The following is a 19,228-nucleotide window of genomic DNA, read 5'->3' as shown; positions in this document are numbered from 1 at the left end:
CAGCGGGGCTTGGCCGCCGGGCCCCACGGAAGACCCCCTCCCGGGCCCCGATGGAAACTTCCGTCTGGTCCCTGCAGGGGAGGGACGGGGACTCCGGGCCCAAAGGAGCACCAATGAGAATTCCCCCTGAGGCAGCGTCGTCCGTCTCCGGGCAGAAGCGGCAGCACACGCTCGCCTTCGGGAAGCGGGTTAAGAGAAGGCGGAGGGGGGCGTGGGGTGTGCGGTGTGTGCGCACTTACGTGTTTGTGCAGGGGGTGCATTGAGACTTCGCCTCCCCCACCCCACCCGTCCCCCTGTCTGGGGCAGGGCTCTACCTCCCTTCCTCTCTTGGGATTTCAGGGGATTTCAGCACCGAGACCCCCCACCCAGCTATCTTTATTTATGTAGGTACATGCCCCATTTTTCTCCCCAGTGGAGACCCCAAGCAGCTGACACCATTTCTCCCTCCTCGGTTTTATCCTCACAACAACCCTGTCAGGTAGGCTAGGCGAAGAGAGAGTGACTCGCCCAAGATCACCAAGTGAGCCCCCCCCCCCGTGACGGAGTGGGGATTCGAACCCAGCTCTCCCAGACGGTAGTCAACACTCTTAACCATTACAGCACACTGCTTCTAGAGTCTGAGGATGTCGCCTGCCCCCATTTCTACCCAAGGACCACCCTGGGGCACTTTGGGTCAGACCCAGACCATCATCTCAAAGCTAGACTCTGCCGAAGCATCGCACTTGGGTCTCCCCTTGGAGACTTCCTCTGCTGGGAAGCAGGAAAAGCAAGCCGCAGAGGCGCTTCCAGGAAGGAGGCCTTTGCGTCCCTCAGGAGGAACCAGTGTATGTGACACCCAGAACGGGGGGCGAGAGGGGGGGCAGGCTGGGCCGCAGTGTGGAGCCCCCTCCCCCCCCCGGGCTGGCTGGGCAAGTTCTGGCCCTCAAAGCCAAGCCCAAGAAGGGTCCACACGGCTGATGCCGCCCCCCCCCCGCTCGCTCCCCACCGGCCCCCTGGAAGGGTCGGGGGCAGCCTGAATCCTCCTGCCTGGGCCACTCGCCTCCCCGAGGCCTGGCGCCCTCCAGCCCCAAGGCAGAGGGGCCTGGCCGGGCGGAGCAGATCCCCGCTGGGCGCTCCCTGCAGGGGGGGAGGGCAGGCGGCAGAGGGGCAGCCCCTGGGGCAGCGGTCCCGGCAGGCTGGCAGCCGGTATCCTAGGGCTAACGGGAGCGGGAGGCGCTCCGGGCGGCAGGTGGGGAAGGCCCTGCAGAGCCCAGCCGGCCAGAGCTGCCACTGGTCAGGCCGGGCAGGAAGCAGCCCACGGGGGGCTTCTTTGGCTGATGTGTGTGTGGGGGGGGGGAGCAGCCTTTAGGGGCCCCCAGCTGTGTGGGGGCGGGGGGAGATGAGCAGCACAGGAAGCTGCTGGCAATTTGGGGTCTATTCATAAGGCTCCGAGGAAGAGTCCAGGAGAGGCGGGCTTGTGCCTCTTTGGGGGTCCAGAGCAGCCCCTGGAAATGAGCGCGGGGCTGGAGGGGCTGTCGCAAGCCACTCCTGCGCAGAGCCCCGAGGGAATGCAGCTCCACCCGGGATGCTCACAAGAGAGCAAGCGAGGCAGAGGAGGCCTCCGGAATCCGGCTCACCTTCGCTTTCTTCCCTGGCCTTGGGCCGGGCCGGCAGCTCCTGGCTCCAGTGGCCGGGAGTTCCCTCGGGCTATCTGCCGCTTTCGGCTGCTTTCTGGGGCTCTTCCACCCGGCAACAGACAGGTCAGCACCTGGGCGTTTCCTCATTGGCTGCCTCGGCCCTGCCCTCCTCCGCATCCATCTGGGTCAGGACCGAGCTCTGCCCCGCTGCCTCCATTGCCCCCTGGCTCAGTCCCCTGGGTACGTCGCTCCTCTGAGATGGCAGCGGGAATGGGGGGCTTGGCGGGGTACCTGTGGCTACTGTCCTTCCTGGGTGGCCACCTTGCGGCAGGTAAGAGATCCCCCCCCCCCTCGCCCGGTCCTTGGGGGGCGCAGGGGAAGCCTGGCCGGGGGCAGCGGTTCCGGAGGGAAGGGTTCACAGGAGGGCGGAGGGGGGCTAGCGGGGCTTCATTTATTCCGAGCGGCGGCTAAGAGCTCTCTCCGGGGGAAGAAGTGGGCCGCGCAGGATCTCCTTAAGGGCGCCGCTGTCTGCGAACTGGAGTCCACCCTCCAACTTTCCCTTTGCCTTTCCAATAAATGCCAAGCAGAGAGGAGCCGGAGCAGAGGACCGCGCTCCCAGCCCCCAGGGGGCGGCGGAGGAGCCCAGTGCCCGGGGAGGGGCCGGGTCCTCTGCCCTGAATGAGGGGCGAGGGGGGGCACTGTTGTCCCAGGAACAGGACGATCGCCGGGGGGGGGGCTCCGCGGAGAGGGCGGGGGTCTGCTCGCCCCGCTGCCATCGCCTCGGCCTGCCGGGCTGAGAAATGCCCCCCCGCTCGCCCCAAGAGGTCTTGATACGAGGGGGGGGGTCAGAGAGCCGGCTGGGGGGGTGCGAGCGGGGGGCAGCCCCGCCCCGCCAGCTGCAGCCCTTCTCCGACCCCTCCCTCCGGCCTGCCGAGCCCGCTGCCTGCCGAGTCTGCGGGGGCTCTCCCAGCCGGGGGGCCTCGTCCTGCCCCGCTCCCCAGCGAGGGCAAAGGCGCTTACTCCCGAGGAGGGGGCCGAGGATCGCCGGGCAGGAGGCCGGGAGCCCGAAGCCCGGGGCGGGGCCTGTTGGACTGTGGGCGGCGCTAGGGGGGTGCTCCTCCCTCGGCCCCGAGTGCGAGTCTCCCGCCTCCGAGAGCTCGGCCGCCGCTTCTCCTCTGGCTGCGGAGGGAGAAGGAACTGACCAGCCGCCGCCTGCTGCTCGCTGGAGAGGAGGGGCAGGGGCGGTCCGGTCCGGAGCTTCCGGGAGGGGAGGGGCAGTGGGCAGCAGCCATGTCCCGGTCGGGAGCTTTTCTCGTCCCTTCCCGGCAGGGCGAGCCTTCGGGGGCCCAGGACCGAGAATGCCGGTGTGTGTGTATGTGTGTGTGTGGGGGGGGGGGGAATCGTCGCCTCCAGGCTCGGCTCGAAGTCTTTGGGTGAGTCCCCAGACGGAAGAGAGAGGCCCGGCCCGATTCCACCCCCCCCCCCAGCCCAGATCTTGCACGCGTGAATGGCAGGCCGTCCGGGCCCTCCGGTCGGGGCTCACCCCTCTCCCTCCTCCCGCCCCCCCCCCCGGGCCAGCGGAGGACGTGCTGTCGCAGGTGGCCTTCGTGCAGCGCAGCCTGGACTCGGACAAGGGGCCCAGCGAGTTCATGTTCGACTTCGACGGCGACGAGATCTTCCACGTGGACCTGGAGCAGAAGGAGACGGTCTGGCGGCTGCCGCAGTTCCAGGAGTTCACCAGCTTCCAGGCCGAGGGCGCCCAAGGCAACATCGCCGTCCTGCGCTCCAACCTGGACATCCTCATGAAACGCTCCAACTACACCCCGGCCCAGAACGGTACCGCTGGGCCTGGCTGGGGGGAGGGGGCGGGAGGGCTCCTGAAGACAGATCCAGCTACCCCCACCCCCACAAGGGATCGCCCTCCCAGGAATCCACCCCTCAGTCCCAGGCTCCTGAGAGGGGTTCTCCGGAGGAGGGTGCCTGCCGCCCCCCTGCAGTGAACTTGACCCTTAGAGCAGGATGGGGCTGTTTTCCCCACGGATACCAGCTGCAACACAGACCCTTCTCTCTTTGCCTCCCTTCCACCGCAGTGGCCCCAAAGGTGACCGTGTACCCGGAGAAGCCAGTGGCCCTGGGGGAGCCCAATATGCTGATCTGCCTGGCGGATGAGTTCTCGCCCCCGGTGATTCACCTCAGCTGGTGGAAGAACGGGCAGGAGGTGGCGGACCACGTAGAGGAGACGGACTTCTACCCCAACACAGACAACTCCTTCCGCAAGTTCTCCTACCTGCCCTTCGTCCCGGACGCCGAGGACATCTACTACTGCCGGGTGGAGCACTGGGGCCTGGCCCAGCCCCTCACCAAGGAGTGGAGTAAGGATGGTGGGGGTGGGGGCAGGATCAGGGCCTGTTTGCACCTGGGGAGTCCTCTCTGAGGAGCTGCAGCATCGTTCCTCTGCTGGGGCAGGCCCCCCCAAGAGCAAGATCCTTCAGGGGAGGCAACCTGTACATTCCGCTGGCAGAGTCATCCGGGGACGTCATGTGCCCGGGGCCCTTCCCTTCGAGGCAGGGGATCGTGGGGGGGGGGGTTCTGGGGCAGATTGGGGGCCAAAGGGGTGGCGGCGCAAGAAGGTGTATTCTCAGCTGTCCTTCTTGCAATGGGCCCCGGACCTCCAGCCAGCCCTCTGCTCCGCCCACCCCCCAGTAAAGGGTGCCGTTGGTTTCTGGAAGAGCTCCTTTGGACAGGCTGAAATTCAAGTGGTGTAGCAGCTCCTCCCTGTGGCCAACCCTTCTGTTAGCCTTCCTCTCCCGTGGCCCCTTTTCTGGATCGTGTGCAAGCCCCCTTCCCTGACCCAGATCCACTTAACAGCGCCCAGCACCTGGACACCTTGGGGGGGGGGGCGGCAGCCCTGTGAGTTGCTTGCCTGAGCGCCCTGGACTTTTTGGAGAGCTGCAGTTCCCCTGGGGGCCATTACAGAGAAACGGCTCAGAGAGCGGCTTCGGTTGGCAGTGACGGCATGAACAGGGCAGTCCTGTCGGGGTTGATGGCACTGGGAGGTCTGCTCTTGGAGGGTCTGGGGGGCAAAAGGAAGGGGAGGCAGAACAGTGAGTGGCGTCGCTGGAAGACGCAGAATCCAAGGGGCAGAAAGCACAGAGGAGGCGCTGGGTCAGGTCCCTCCTCCTGCTTCCACTAACCCACCTTCTTCTATCAGATACCAACATGCCCGAGCCCCTCCCAGAGACAGGGGCGAACGTGGTGTGTGGCCTGGGCCTGGCCGTGGGCATCATGGGCATCATCGCGGGCACCGTCCTCATCATCAAGAGCCGGCAGAGGAACGAGGCCAACTTCCGCCGGAGGCCGATGTGAGTCCATCCAGGGTCCTTGGATCAGAAGGCCCGAAGATGGGGTGTGTGTGTGTGTGTGTGTGTGTGTGGGTGTCTCATCCTGCCAACTTTATGGGGGGGGGGAACCTCTCACTGTCCCTCAGGGGTGGCAGAAGAGGATGAAGAAGGTGGGCAGAAAGGGAGGAACACGCTGTGAGCGAGGGGAAGTTGCACAGTTGTGCCTTAAGAGTGGGTCGGGCTAAGTGGGATGCTCGGGGGGGGGGGGGGGCTCTTCTTTGGGCGATGTCTTTGGCCAGGTGTATTCTCACCCTCCCCCCTCTCCTTCCTTCTAGGTAATCAAGATCTGCATCTTTTCCGACCCGCATCCTTCGCTGCTTCTTTCTTGACAAAGCTCTTTCCTCCTTGATCCTCAGCGGCCTTCGATGTGCCCCCTCCCACCAATATGGTCAGGGGTCATTTTGCAGAAAAAGAGCTGGAGGAACTCATTAGCATATGCCACACCCCCTTGCCATCACCAGAAATGTGTCATTAGCATAACTGATTTGCATATGCCACACCCCCTAACATCACCTATCTTGGCTTTTTTGGACCCAATCCTGGCCATTCAGGGCCAAAATTGGGCCCAAAATGGAAAAAGGGGCTGAAAATGGCTGAAAAGGGGCTCAAAATGGTCAGGATTGGGCTGCTACTAAACCGGAGAGTGATCCACCACCCGTCAGAGACCCAATCCAGGCCATTTCAGCCCCAATCCAGGACGAAACGGGCCCAAAATGGCTGACAGTCAGGTGGGTGGGGCCATCTGACATGTGACCTCTTTGGGGAACTGTTGGAACTGCGTTCCTGCGCGTTCCCCCTCGAAATGAGCCCTGAATATGGTGACCACACTGAAAAGGCCCTGCTGGGACCAAACTAGGTGGCAACTAGAGAAGGGTCAGAGGGTGCCCCCCAAACCACTCCCCCAAGAGCTGACAGCACTTCTTTCCATTTCTGCCATGATCAAGTGGGACCCCGTTCTCTCGTTGTGCATCAGCTGCCTGCATAGGCTCTGTTCCGGTGGCTCTTCCCACGAGAGGGTGCCCTCCTTCCCCTGCAGTCTGCTTGGGGGCCTCCTCTGGGCCAACGGGGAGGGGCCAGGGGGCATTTGCTGTGAGACGCTGCCTGTCTTGCCCTGCTTGCTTTGTGTAGGGGGTGGGTCCCTTGCGCTCTTTCTGATTCCAGAGAATCTCTGGGAAGGACCTGCTTGGATATGCTGACCATTGATTTGCAGAGACCCTTCTGCACTTCTGGGCACTACACTCTTAGGTAGTATTCAGTCTCCCTCTTTGCAGTCGGTGGGTGAGGAAGGAGAACTGGCTGGGCCTCCTTTGGACTGGCTCCTCTCCTGGGACTAACGCAGCCTGACAGGCAGAAGTAATACTGGTGAATCTTTCCTTGGCATGAAGGTATTGTCGCTGTCAGTGAGGGAGTGGCCATGATCCGTGCAGGTGCGGACAGGCAGAGAAGCCAGAAGAATATTCAGTGCCCACCGTGAGCTTGAGAACCCCTATCCCATAATACTGAGCTGAGCATGAGAAGGAACCCTTCAGTAGTCTGTAGCACGAAGCCAAAGTGGCTTCCTCTAGAGCAAATCACCCCTGCACTCAAGCCAGCTCTTCCATGATCACTGGTTCAGGGGTGGGGCGGGGCATGATTTTGCCATGCAGGGCCTCTGCGTAGTAAGCCCCTTCTCAATGTTTCCATGCTGTCGCATTTCTGAACCAGAAATAAATGGGGGTGATTTTTCTGAATTCTTCTGAGTCGTATTGCTTTTTTTTTTTTGGTAACCTGGTGCTAAAATGTAGGAGAGTACAAAAGTACAACTAGGCCTGTTCCACATGGGGTGTCAGCAAACACTGCGGTTGCCAGCTGGCCTGGAGAGAAAACTGTCCTCTCCCTTCAGTGCAAGCTGAACAGGATGTTGGTTGTTGTGGATTTTTCGGGCTGTATAGCCGTGGTCTTGGCATTGTAGTTCCTGACGTTTCGCCAGCAGCTGTGGCTGGCGTCTTCAGAGGTGTAGCACCGAAAGACAGGGATCTCTGAGAGATCTGTAACCAGGGCTTTTTTTCAGTGGGAACGCGGTGGAACAGAGTTCCAGCACCTCTTGAAAATGGTCACATGGCCGGTGGCCCCGCCCCCTGATCTCCAGACAGAGGGGAGTTTAGATTGCCCTCTGAGCTGCCACACCGGCCATGTAACCATTTTCGCCGAGAGTCATTTAAACTTAAAAAAAAAACGTCATTGTGCGGTCCTGAGTTCCACCATCTCTTTTCCCAGAAAAAAATCCCTGTCTGTAACTGAGTGAAATGTTCGATGGGGAACTGGACATGACCCCAGTGCTCTGATGAGAGTACTTGCATGATCCATTATTATTTTCTTTATTAACGTAAAGAAATGTTATGCCGCCTCTTCAGGGAACCCGCCCATGGCAGCTTTTAAAAGAAAGCATCATAAAAAACAGAAAACAGCTAACGTTGGCATCAGAGAGCTTCTTCCTCAAAACAGAGCATGGTGTAGGACTGCAGGAGGCCTGTCCCACAGTCATCAAAACTTCAGAAATGAGCTTTCTCCTAAAGGGTAGGCAGGCAGGTGCCAGGGTGATGTATTGGGGTCAAGAATTCCAGAGCTGGGGTGCCACTACAGAGGAGGCCCCGTCCTTGAAGCCACCTGCTCAGTTCCCAAGGAGTTGTCCATGTTTCCAAATACACATCTGTCTCAGCCACACAGCCTGTTCTAGGGAATAAACTTTCAAAACAGGATGTGCGATTTCTGCCTCTGTGCCTCTTCTTCGTTGGGAAATTAAGTAGGAGAAGGTGGGACAGGAAGAAGGAAGCATGCCTTCCCCAGCTGAAATTAGCCTGTGGGCTTTACTGCCACAAGGTCTGAGTGAACCTGACCTAGACGGTTTGGAAAAGAGAGGAAATAGTGGACGAGGGGAATTCTATCGAGGGCTGTTGGCTGCGATTGCTGAATCGAACCTCCCTGCTCTGGGGCAGTCTACCTCTGAATTCCCCATGGAGCAGGGGAAGGCCTGCATTTTTTCTTCCTGCTTGGCAACTGGACTTTCTGGAGGTATCTGGTTGGCTGCTGTGGAGAAGAAGATGCTGGCTAGGGGAGTCTTTGGACTGATCCAGCCAGGCTCTTCTTCGGTCTTGCTCGCCTGGTTATTTGTGGGGGGGGGGGCGGTGAATGCAGACTACAAGGGATTATGTTCGATAATCCAAAACTGAGTGTGTGTGTGCGGGGGGGGGGGCATTGCTGAAAACAGCCTCCATCCATTACACCCAATGCCCAGCCCCTCCCCAAACACTGGGCCCTTGGAGTGGGGTGGGAGCGGTCTACCAAGGGATCCCCCAATGCACCCCAGCTTGTGTCACCGGGGACCCGGTGGAGGCTCCCCCTTATCACTCCGTTCTCCCCACAGGCACCACCTCTGCTGCTATCAAGCCCCACAAGTCTGTTTATCTATTTACTTCCTTTAAACGTTTTTGCCAAAAAACCCGAGACCCAAGGCAGGAAGCTGCAATGAAGCAGCTCACGGAAGCCTCAAAGAATCACCCTGAACGCGTGTGGTGTCCGGATCTCGGAAGCTGTCGGCTCACAAAGCCAGAGCGTCCCAAATACTCAGCCGGAGGGGCTGGAAGCCCTTCGGCAAAGTTCCTTCTTGCCTCCCTTCCAAAATCCCAGGAGAGGCTTCCCGGATGCCCAGGCTGGGCAGCTGCTCCAGAGCATCGGGGCAAAGCCAGCAGCGCAGGGCTGGACCCCCAGCAAGGCCTCTCCGTGCCGAGCAGAGCTGCCCCCTGGACTCATACCAGGGGGACAGGCGGCCCTTGAGGCAGGTGGGCCCCAGGTCATGACGGGCATCAAAGGGGCACTGCCCCCGTGGATAGGAGTCAGATGCCAATCAGCCACCGGTGGAGCAATCGCAAAACAGGCAGCTCCTGGCAACCCGTGGCCTGCCTGCCGCGTTCGAATCTCATTGCGCTTTCCACTAACCGGGCCTTTGACGAAGTGATAGTGAGGGACTGAAGACTGCGCTACTGGGCACTCTCTGTTCCTGTCATTTATTATGTCACATCAAATTGCTTATGTATCAAATTTCTGCTCGTTTTCAAATCGTTCCGTAATCTACACCCTCCCTGTATTGTTTATTGAATGCTCCAGCTGTCGCTTGTACTGAACTTCACTCTGTAACCTGCCTTGAGTCTCCATGAGAAAGGCGGCCTATAAGTAATGTAAGTAAAAATATATATATAAATTCAGAGTCGTCTTCAAGGGCTGCCCCAGACAGAGCACATCACCACAGTCCAGTCTCGAGGTAACCACTGCAGGGATTAGCCTGCTCTGATAAGGGAGCATTTTCTATTTCACCAAATGGTGGTGGTGGTGGAGAGTGCCCTAAACTCATAGCCGACTTATGGCAACCTCTGGTGGGGTTTTCATGGCAAGAGACTAACAGAGGTGGTTTGCCATTGGCTGGCTCTGCAACCCTGGACTTCTGTGGAGGTCTCCCATCCAATTACTAACCAAGGCCGACCCTGCTTAGCTTCTGAGATCTGATGAGATCTGCTCACCTGAGCTACCCAAGTCAAGGCATTTTTTAGATTTGGCAAAAAGGACCCACCCATGGCTGCTGCAGGGCCCTGATTCCCCCCCCTCTGATGGACACAGCCCACCCCTGCAGCAGCCTCAAGCCCCTTCACAGTCAGAGAACGCAGACCCGCCCCCCGCCCCGCCCCGCCCCGCCCCGCAGGTGCGTCTTCACTGGCCAGCCCCCCTCCCTCTGGGCAGGTCCCGCCCGCAGCCTCCAGATCTTTGACCGCAAGGCGCCAGGCTGGGGGTGGGGCTCACGTTCCTTCGGGGGAGGGGTCTCCCCCTGTGAACAGGGCGCAGCGTGGAGAAGTGAGCTCTTCCCTGGGGAAACTTCTGCCCCCGCCCTTGTTCTGCCAGCTTCTGGCGGGGATCAGCTAAAAGCAGAGCCTTTGCCAAGCGCTGGCCAGGAAAACTGGTGGTGGGGAGGGGGAGAGGAGGGGGCTTGTCCCTTGGAGGCCGTTTGGCACAGCCCAGGGGAACCTCCTCTCTGCCCCACGGACGGACGGACGGGACGTTGCGACCGGAGCGGAACAGAAGAGACGCTTAGTCCGGAAGCCGCAGCTGCTCTGCCCGGCGACTGGTGACTCAGCCAGAGGTGGGGCCTGTGATTGGCTGCTCAAGCTGCTCAAACTCTGGCTCCTGGAAAGTCCCCGCCAACGGTCAACCCCAGCGCCTTCCAGTCTCGGAGAGGGAAAAGCCCCGGCTGCAAAGCAGGCCGGTAAATAAATGGACTTGGAGAGGGCGAAGCCCCGGAGGGATCCCCAGCAGGCAGCGGGCGGGCAACGCCAGGAGGACGCGCCGGGCCGGCCTCCAGCAGCTGGCCTCGCCACCGGGGCGGGGGGGGGCGCGGGGGGGGCAGCTCTGCCGCCTCAGGCAAATTCCAGCGACCTTTCCTCATTTTGCACCCGCAGCAGTAGAAAGGCCATCGCCCCCCCCCCCGTCCGCAGAGAGGTTTTTCCTCTGCTGCTCATTGTTAGCGAGGTGAAATGAGACCCCCCCACACACACCGGTGGGTAAGAATTTTGCACTTTGCCTGCCTTGTGACTATTGGGCTTGCTCTCTGTGCATGCTCAGGGGCTCCAGTCAAACTGCCCATACAGGCAATCTGCGTCACATCTGCGTTGAGGCTCCCTCTTACCAGTCCAGTGGCCTGTGAGGGGGGCTGGTGGGCTGGGCAGAGCCCGCCCCTTAGTGTCTGTTCCAGCCCCCTCCTTCCCTGTTTTGACCCCATGACTGCCCTCCAGATCCCTGCACTGCTGGGCTGTGTCTGTTGCTGGCCCCGACTGAGTGGCCGATGGGCTTGCTGCTTGGCCGGAGCACTGCCCCTAGTGGGGGAACTGGGGACCCCCCCCCCCCGGGCTCAGCTCCGCCCCAGTGGGAGTTGTGGGAACCCCCACTTATGGGAGGGTGCAATGTGCCTTCGAGTGACACTGGCTTGTTTGTGAGATGGGGAGGGGGCAACTAAATCGCGACGCCCAACCAGGAGGGGAAGGAGGCAAGGGAGAGGGTCAGACACTTAATCCAAGAATCTCTATAAGAATTTTCTGTTTGCCTTGCATATGTCGGGGTTTGAGTCTTTGTAGGCGCCCAGAAGCCTGGGCAAAGGCGAGAGTGACACTCCTCCCTTTCCCAAGTCTAAGCAACAAGCGGGAGCAGAGGGGCTGTGGCTCAATGGCAGGACATTTCCGCTTGGCATGCCGAAGGTTCCAGGTTCAATCCTTGGTAGCTCCAGTAAAGAACAGTCTGTAGGAGACGTGAAACAATTTAGCGTGAGATCTGGAGAGCAGCTGCCAGTCTGAGATGATGGCACTGACTTGGGAGGACCAAATCAATAAATCCCAACATAGAAAGGAAGCATTGCTGAAATGTAGCGCAACTGATTTTTTATTATTATTTTTTTATTATTTTATCATATTTGTATTCCGCCCTCCCCGCGAGCAGGCTCAGGGAGGATAACAGCATTATGAATATTTAAAACATTCCATATAAAACATTTAAAAGCATCATACAAAAATATAAAAAATAGCAGCACTCTTTTTCCTGATGGTGGCAATACAGTTAATAATAAATAGTGCAACAGTGCAGTTGAACATAGCAGCTTAAGGACAGTGGTGGGCAGCTCTCAGAGGGAGGGGGGTAGATGTTTTATCCTCCAGCCAGCGGAGGCCCAACCTCAGCCACAAGCCTGGCGGAACAACTCTGTCTTACAGGCCCGGCGGAAAGATAGTAGATCCTGCCAGGCCCTGGTCTCGAGCGTTCCGCCAGGTAGGAGCCAGGACTGAGAAAGCTCTGGCTCCAGTCGAGGCCAGGCGGGCCCAGGGACTGATAACAATTTTTCCTCTCGATCGGAGGGGGGACAATTTGAAGGATGTGGCAACTACTCAGTAGAAGCATATCTACATCAGCAGGCGGTACTTAGTAGCATAGTCTACAGCCTCTGCCCCTTCACCAATGCATCTCTTGGAGCCATTTCTGAGAGCACAGCCCTCCTGGCTCATCGAGTTTGGCATCCATTATTTCCCTGTCAGTAGGCGACACAGGAAGGCAGGCTCCGGCCTGGTCACGTAGGTGATGAAGAAGTCTCTCTGTCCCCAGCCCTGATGCACAGTGAAGCCATGCATAGTGAAGCCAGCCCTGATGCACAGTCAAGCCATGCTTCCAGGCACCGCCAAGCTGTGAGAGATGGAAGCCATCAGAAGCGCTGCTCAAGAGAGCAGTTGTATACCAGCCCCTGGTCTGATGTGGCAGGGTGTGGCCATTCTGGAAGATGATTCATTTGGAAACAGACATCAAACTCAGAACCTCTCCCCCTATGCACCGTCATGGCTGCTTCGCTCATCTGAACTGGGCCTTCTCAGGTGCCACCCTGCAAATGGGCAAAATCCACAACTTGCCCGTGCGTGTGCGTTCCCTGTGGCGGCCCCTGCCCTATGGAATGGCCTGCCCAAGGAGGTTAGGATGCTCCCAAACTTTCCACAAACTGTGCAAAACTGCATTATTTTGGAAGGCTTTTTTTTACACAGGTAGAGGGGCTGTGCAGTAAGGAAACAGTTCAGAGAGATGCCTTGGCAAAGGGACAGGGGCTGCAGACTATACTACTGTTGTGGTAAGTCTGGTCCTGCTGGGTAGTTTCTGCGCTGTTTAAGATTTCATGTTTAATTGCTTATGCTTCGTTTCAGCTTTACTTTGGATCTGTGCTTGTTTCCAATTTCTGCACATTTGCATTTGCGTACCTTAGCAGTGTGTCATCACCACGAATCCCACCAGGGAAAGGTGGACTATGGATAATGTCAGTAAATAAATGCGCCACAGGGACCTGTGCTTTCAGCTGAGAAACAGAAGGATTTGTTTTACGTGTTTGATTTTCCTGTGCTCAGGTGCTTATGATTTCTTGCTGCTCTACATTTACTCGTGCCGTGAGTTCATTGTTTGCTTATATTCTTTGAGATAAAATTTCTTTTTCATTAAGCTGCCATTCTTTGCTGTCCGTAAACCACATTAAGCCCAGTTCAGTCCACACTTCCCAGGAGTATGAGGGGGGCGGGGCGGCTATGAAGCCCCTCCCTCCTAGAGCTCATGTAGGAGAGATTTGGCCCCCTCTGGCTGTCTGGAGAGGGGGGGGGATGCAAACATGGTGTTAGGGTCTTTTAGGAGAGTGGAAGCAGAAGGGCAAATCCTCTGAGAATCGATCTGCTGGTGCTGGTGGTGGGTTCCCGGAGAGGAGTGGGGAGAGGAAGCGGAGGAGCCTCGTTGGGGTCGAGGGACTGGAGATCGGGCTTGGAACGGAACAGACTCCGGGCCTCATGTGCCACCCTTTGGCTCAGCTGTGCGAAGGTGGGTGAGATTTAATTTCCCCTCCAGCACTCTAAAATCCTGATCCACACTCTCGAAGTGACTGGACAAGGGCAGGCTTGGAGGGAAACGGTGATCATGTTGCATTTGCTTGGGGTAGCAAAGATCCTTCTGGTCTGTAGGAGAATTGATAAAATAGTCAGCCTGGAACTGGAGAGGGTGTTCAAGAGCGGGGGTGGGGGGGCACATCTCTGTCAAGGGGGGGGGCAGCAAGGCCAGGCTTGGAGTGCGAGAGACCGTCCAAGCCTCGCTTCTAACTCTCACGGCCATTCCTGAGAGGGGCATGCTGAGATTTCCATTCGTAAGTATAGAATTAGCTCTCTCTCTTCCTCCCATCTATCCGTCCGTCCGTCCATCACAAGATCCAGGCCCAGTAACTCCTTACAGACCAGGTATTGCAAAGTAGAGTGTCAGGGAGTGAGCTGAAGCCCAATCTACTCGGTATTGAAAGTGTTGCTGGACCCATATCTTGCTCTTCTACTACAGACAAATATGGTCACCCACCTAAAGCTACCTTCAAGGAAGCTAACTGTAAAAAATGTTGTAATAAGTATGATAGGGCATAGGTGTGATAGGGCGAAGTGCAGAAAATTAGCATCTGTAGTGCAAGAAAAGCCTTATGTCCCCATTCAACCCTGGGGGATCCATTTTTTTCAAATTTGCAAATAAATTCAACTTCATCAATCTTATGTTGTGATTTTCCTTTGCTCTGCTTGAGAACTGCTATTCTGAGGTCGGCAATGGAATGTCCTGGCAGATTAAAATGTTCGCCCGCTGGTTTTTGAATGTTGTGATTTTGGACATGAGATTTATGCGCATTTATTCTTTTGCGAAGGTTCTGATCTGTTTGTCCAAGATAGAGTTGAAGGGAGTTGCTGACACTTGATGGCATGTATAACTGCAATGGGAGAGAGAGGATGATGAAGATTTTGTTCCCAAATTATCGGGTGTCCTTCTGAGTGTAGGAGGACAGCCTTTTTGAATAATTCAGTTTTACGAGCAGGGCAGGTGGCAATGCCCACACCCCACCATAACCCAGTTGGTATTAGTAGCAGAGCAAGTGGCAATGCCCGTCCCCCTTCACTCAGATGGGATCAGTAGCAGAGCAGATGGCGATACCCGCCCTCTACACCTTGCTGGGATCAGGAGCTGAGCAGGTGGCAGTACCTGCCCCAGCCATCACCCCATTGGGATCAGGAGTGGAGCAAGTGGCAATGCCCACCCCATGTTTTCACCTGGCTAGGATCAGGTGCAGAGCAGGAGGCAATACTCTTCTTCCCTTCCCAGCCAGGATAAGGAGCGGAGCAGGTGGCAATACTCATTCACTTCAACCTACCAGAATAAGGTACTGAGCAGGCGGCCATACCCACCCCCCTTCACCCATCTGTAATCAGGCGTGCAGCAGGAGGCAATGCCTGTTTCCCCTTCACCCGTCTGCGAGTAGAAGGTGGCAATGCCACTCCCCTTTACCTGGCCTGTATCAGATGTGAAGCAGGTAGCAAAGCCCTCCACCCGTTCATGTGACCGAGATCAGGCGTGGAGCAGGAACCAATGCCCGTTTCCCCTTCCCCCAGCTGGGATCAGGAGCGGAGCAGATCACAAGGCCCGTCCCCCTTTACCCAGCCTGTATCAGGTTTGGAGCAGGCAGCACAGCCCCCCTTCACGTGGCTGAGATCACGTGTGGAGCAGGTGGCGATGCCCACGCCCTCCTTCACCGGTCAGGATCAGTGACGGAGGAGGAGGGAATGCCTTCCGAAGACCAAAACCCTTTCCACAGTTTTCACATTTATATGGTTTCTCCACTATATGGAAACCTCGATGGGCAATAAGATGTGCACTATGAGCCAAGCCCTTTCCACAGTCTTCACTTTTATATGGTTTCTCCTCTATATGGATACGTCAATGGGCAGTAAGATGTGCACTCTGAGCCAAGCTCTTTCAACAGTAATCACATTTATATGGTTTCTCCTCTATATGGATACGTTGATGAGCAGTAAGATGTGCACTCTGAGCCAAGCTCTTTCGACAATAATCACATTTATGTGCTTTTACCCATCTATGGATACATATAGGTACAGATGTAAATATCTTAAGCCTATTTATATGAAGAACTACTGGGCCTCTGGTTGAATCCCTGATGCAGTAGTTATTGTCCGTGCAACATTCTTCCACCTTAACTGGGTCTGGCCAATGCACATCCAGCTTTTTAACTGTATCAGGATTTATTACTGAAAACAAGTCTCCCGTTTGCAAGGTTCTTGGCTTAGCTGTTCTATCAAAATACCCTTTATGCTTCTTCTGGGCCTCAGTGACTTCAATATGGACAATTTCACGCCCCCTCTTTTGATTTTATTGCAGATCAGTAAGGAACTGTGTCACTGAAACTGGCATGCCGGGCTCTAACACCCCGTCCCATCTTCACTGCAGCAACGTAAAGTTCCATGAAACTTTATCCCAAAGATCACTTCATCTGGGGCCTGGCCTCTCAAGGAAGGATGTGGTGATTCATTAAAGCACTGACAAGGAGGAGCAAAGCTATTTCTCAATCCCCACGTTGCTCCATACATAATGCCTTGATCACTCGGATCAGAGTCGTCGTCCCCCGTCCCCCCGTCCCCCCCCCATCTCTCGGCCTGGCCATGGGACTGAGCATGGTATGCTGTACTTAGACTCTACCTAATCCCAGCAATTTCATATAACTTCTGCATCAACGTATTAACAAATTCCACGCCCCTATCAGAAGTTATAACCTGTGGAATTCCAAATTCTCCGTAATACTCCATTAGGGGTCTTGCTACACTCTCTGCAGTAGCAGATCTCCTCACCTCTGCTGTCTTCCCAGAAGAAGTCAAACTGCTGTTGAAAGCTTCTCCAGTTGCCTGCAGCGTGAACAGAGAGATCTAGCATCTCTGGGGTCCAACTTGGCACCTTCCTGCTTCTGGGCCGCTCTTTCTGCCACTCCGGGAAGATACTAGAACAGATTTTAAAGGGACCGATCTGTAAGCATCTGAAGGACCACTCAGTGATCCGGGGAAGTCAGCATGGTTTTGTCCCCAACAGATCTTGCCAGACCAACCTGGTTTCCTTCTTTGACCGAGTGACCAGCTGACTGGATCGGGGGAACTCTGTTGACGTGATTTATCTGGATTTCAGTAAAGCTTTTGATAAGGTCCCCCATGACATTCTGATGGGCAAACTGGAAGACTGTGGAGTAGACTATAGGACAGTTCGGTGGATAGGGAACTGGTTGGAGGACCACACTCAAAGAGTGGTGGTCAACGGCGTTTCATCAGATTGGAGGAAGGTGTCCAGTGGGGTGCCGCAGGGCTCGGTTTTGGGCCTGGTACTTTTCAATATTTTTATCAAGGTATGCTGTTCCCAGTCTGCTAAGGGCCTTAAACGTCAAAACCAGCACCTTGAACCTGATCCGGAATTCCACCAGGAGCCAGTGCAGCTGGCGCAGAACAGGTGTCATATAAGCCCGGAACGGCTTATATGACACCTGGAACAGTCAAAAGCCACCCGGAACAGTCAAAAGCCCCCCGGAACAGTCAAAAGCCACACACCGCTGCATTCTGGACCAGCTGTAGTCTCCGGAGCAGGCCCAAGAGCAGCCCAGTATAGAGCGAGTTACAGTAGTCCAGCCTGGAGGTGACCATTGCATGGATCACTGTTACAAGGTCGCGGGGTGAGAGGTAGGGGGCAAGCTGCCTGATCTGGTGAAAATAGTAAAATGCCGATCTGGCAACCGCCGTGATCTGGGCCTCCATAGATAAGGAGGCATCCGAGACCACACCCAGGCTCTTCGACGTAAGAAGCAGGTGTAAGCAAATGCGCCATCGAGAAGTGGGAGCTGGATCCCTGAACCCAACAACCCTTGGCCCAGGTACAGGACTTCCGTCTTTGTTGGATTCAACTTCAGTCTGCTCTGGTTTAGCCATCCAGTTATGGCCTCCAGAGTCCTGGCCAGATCTCCAGGCCGGCCATCCATCAACAGATACAACTGGGGGTCATCCACATATTGGTGACACTCAAGTCTGAAGCTTTGCACCAGCTGGGCGAGGGGGAGCATATTACCCCCTGTGGGACACCGCACACCAATGGGTGGCGCGACAGTAACTGCTCCCCCAGCGCCACCTTCTATCCTCGGCCATGAAGAAAGGAGACCAGCCACTGTAAGGCTGTCCCACGAACCCCCACATCGGCGAGGCGGTGGGTCAAAAGCTCAGAATCAACTGTCCTGAGTGCTGTGGCGAGGTCCAGCAAGACTACGTTGGCCTGTCCTTCCGTTAGTTGCTTCGGGTTTCATCATCTCTTATGGCTTAATTCCATGCACAGAGTTTGGGAAATTCTTTCGTTGGGGTGCCTGTCACGCAGAAGTTTTTCTTCCAGTGGGATTTCACAGTCTTCTGATGATTTTCCTCTCGCTGAACTGTGTATTTTTAACTGTTTTAGACTGTACTGCTATTTTGCAATTTAACACTTTTAAAGCCTGTATCTGCCAAATCATTTATTAATATAGAATTTTTTTTTAAATCACGTGCCAAGGGGCTCTTTGTGGGGCTCGCCGGTGACATCGTGCAGCCTTGCGCCAGCCCCGGCGCTGCAGTTCTCTGTCCCCCTCCACCAGCAGCAGGGGAGGGTGTTGCCCGCAGGCCTAGCCCCGAAACGGTGGCTGTGCAGTTGGGAGGCTCCCCCACCGGCGGCCACTGGGCTCCCGCAGCCAGCCCGCGGTTCCTTTCGCTCTCCCTCTGCCCCTTCCTTGGGGGTTGGTGCCATTGCTTTGCACGGGGCTGACGTTTGGGTGGACCTGCTTAGGGCTGCTCCCAGTGAGTGGAGGGGAGGGCCCCTTTCCCTCTTTTTTTGTGCTGCTGCTTCCATTTTGTTTGGTGGGGCCTCCTGTGCCTTTAAGAGGATGGGTGTGTGACTCCGCCCCTCTCCAAACCTCTGCTTGAGTATTGATTGGGCTGGGGCCCCTCCATTGCCACCTTTGGGTTGCTTGGTTCCCCCTCTACCTGCACTGCGGCGCCCCTGATACATTTTCTGTGTGTAATCGTACGGTCACTTGGGAGACAGGTTCAACCGTGACCTGTGTGGTCCCACAGGTGGGGTGTTTGCCCAGTCACTTCCCTATGCATGCTCCCTTTCGGGAACACCTGAGTAAGACTCCTGTTGTGCCACCGGTTGGCTGCATCCATCTGGGCTATGCTGCTAGTCACTATCCCACTGTTATAGCAGAGATGATGCATATACATTTTTAAGGCTGAGCAAACCAATGTTCTAGGCCTCTGTGCATGGTTCAGTGAGCAAGAGAGCAAGCGAGCGACTGTCTGTGTTTGACCCTTTAGACAGAGAAAAACATGTCCTAGCGGTTTTCTCATGCAATATGTTTTTGGGAGCAACTGGAATGCTTGCTGAATTGTAGCCAGGTGTGAAGGGAGAGAGACTTCGCTGTGCTGTGAAAATGCTCCGTTATGTTAAGTAAAGGCAATTATTCTGGTAAAATCAAGAGATAGGGTGAGTTAGCTATGAAGGAGAATATGTTCAGAACATTATAGAAAGAGATTGAGAGAGTGAGGTGACCAAACTCCCTTTTATCGGAGTTCACTCTTAGGTTGAAGTTTATTTAGTAAGATTTAAAGATCTTAGAAAGATGAGTCTGGGAGGGAGGGAGAGGGCTGCTATAAAGAGAGTGGGAATATATTATTAAAACGTAACAGAAGTAAGAATTTCTGAGCATTCAGGATGGATTTCAAAAATTTTATTTTTTGAATGCGATCCCATCTG

The 19,228-nt window shown here is 56.2% G+C and overlaps 1 protein-coding gene across 2 annotated transcripts; it reads left to right on the top strand.

Moving 5' to 3' along the window:
* The first annotated feature begins 1,819 nt into the window (after nt 1-1,819).
* Nucleotides 1,820-6,747, top strand: LOC129327434 (HLA class II histocompatibility antigen, DR alpha chain-like). Of its 2 annotated transcripts, none has more exons than XM_054976080.1 (5): nt 1,820-1,947; nt 3,195-3,452; nt 3,707-3,988; nt 4,828-4,978; nt 5,293-6,747. In XM_054976080.1, exons 1-5 carry the CDS (start codon nt 1,875-1,877, stop codon nt 5,294-5,296), a joined length of 768 nt encoding a protein of 255 aa, XP_054832055.1. In that variant the 5' UTR covers nt 1,820-1,874; the 3' UTR covers nt 5,297-6,747. The 2 variants fall into 2 exon arrangements, with proteins under 2 accessions (XP_054832055.1, XP_054832056.1); XM_054976081.1 differs by having other exon boundaries at nt 4,828-5,022.
* Nucleotides 6,748-19,228: the final 12,481 nt, after the last annotated feature.

This window comes from Eublepharis macularius, chromosome 4 (genome assembly GCF_028583425.1).
Source record: "Eublepharis macularius isolate TG4126 chromosome 4, MPM_Emac_v1.0, whole genome shotgun sequence".
Lineage (NCBI taxonomy): Eukaryota > Metazoa > Chordata > Lepidosauria > Squamata > Eublepharidae > Eublepharis > Eublepharis macularius.
The sequence above is the reverse complement of the archived record's forward strand: the minus strand, read 5'-3'. Positions and strand labels throughout refer to the sequence as shown.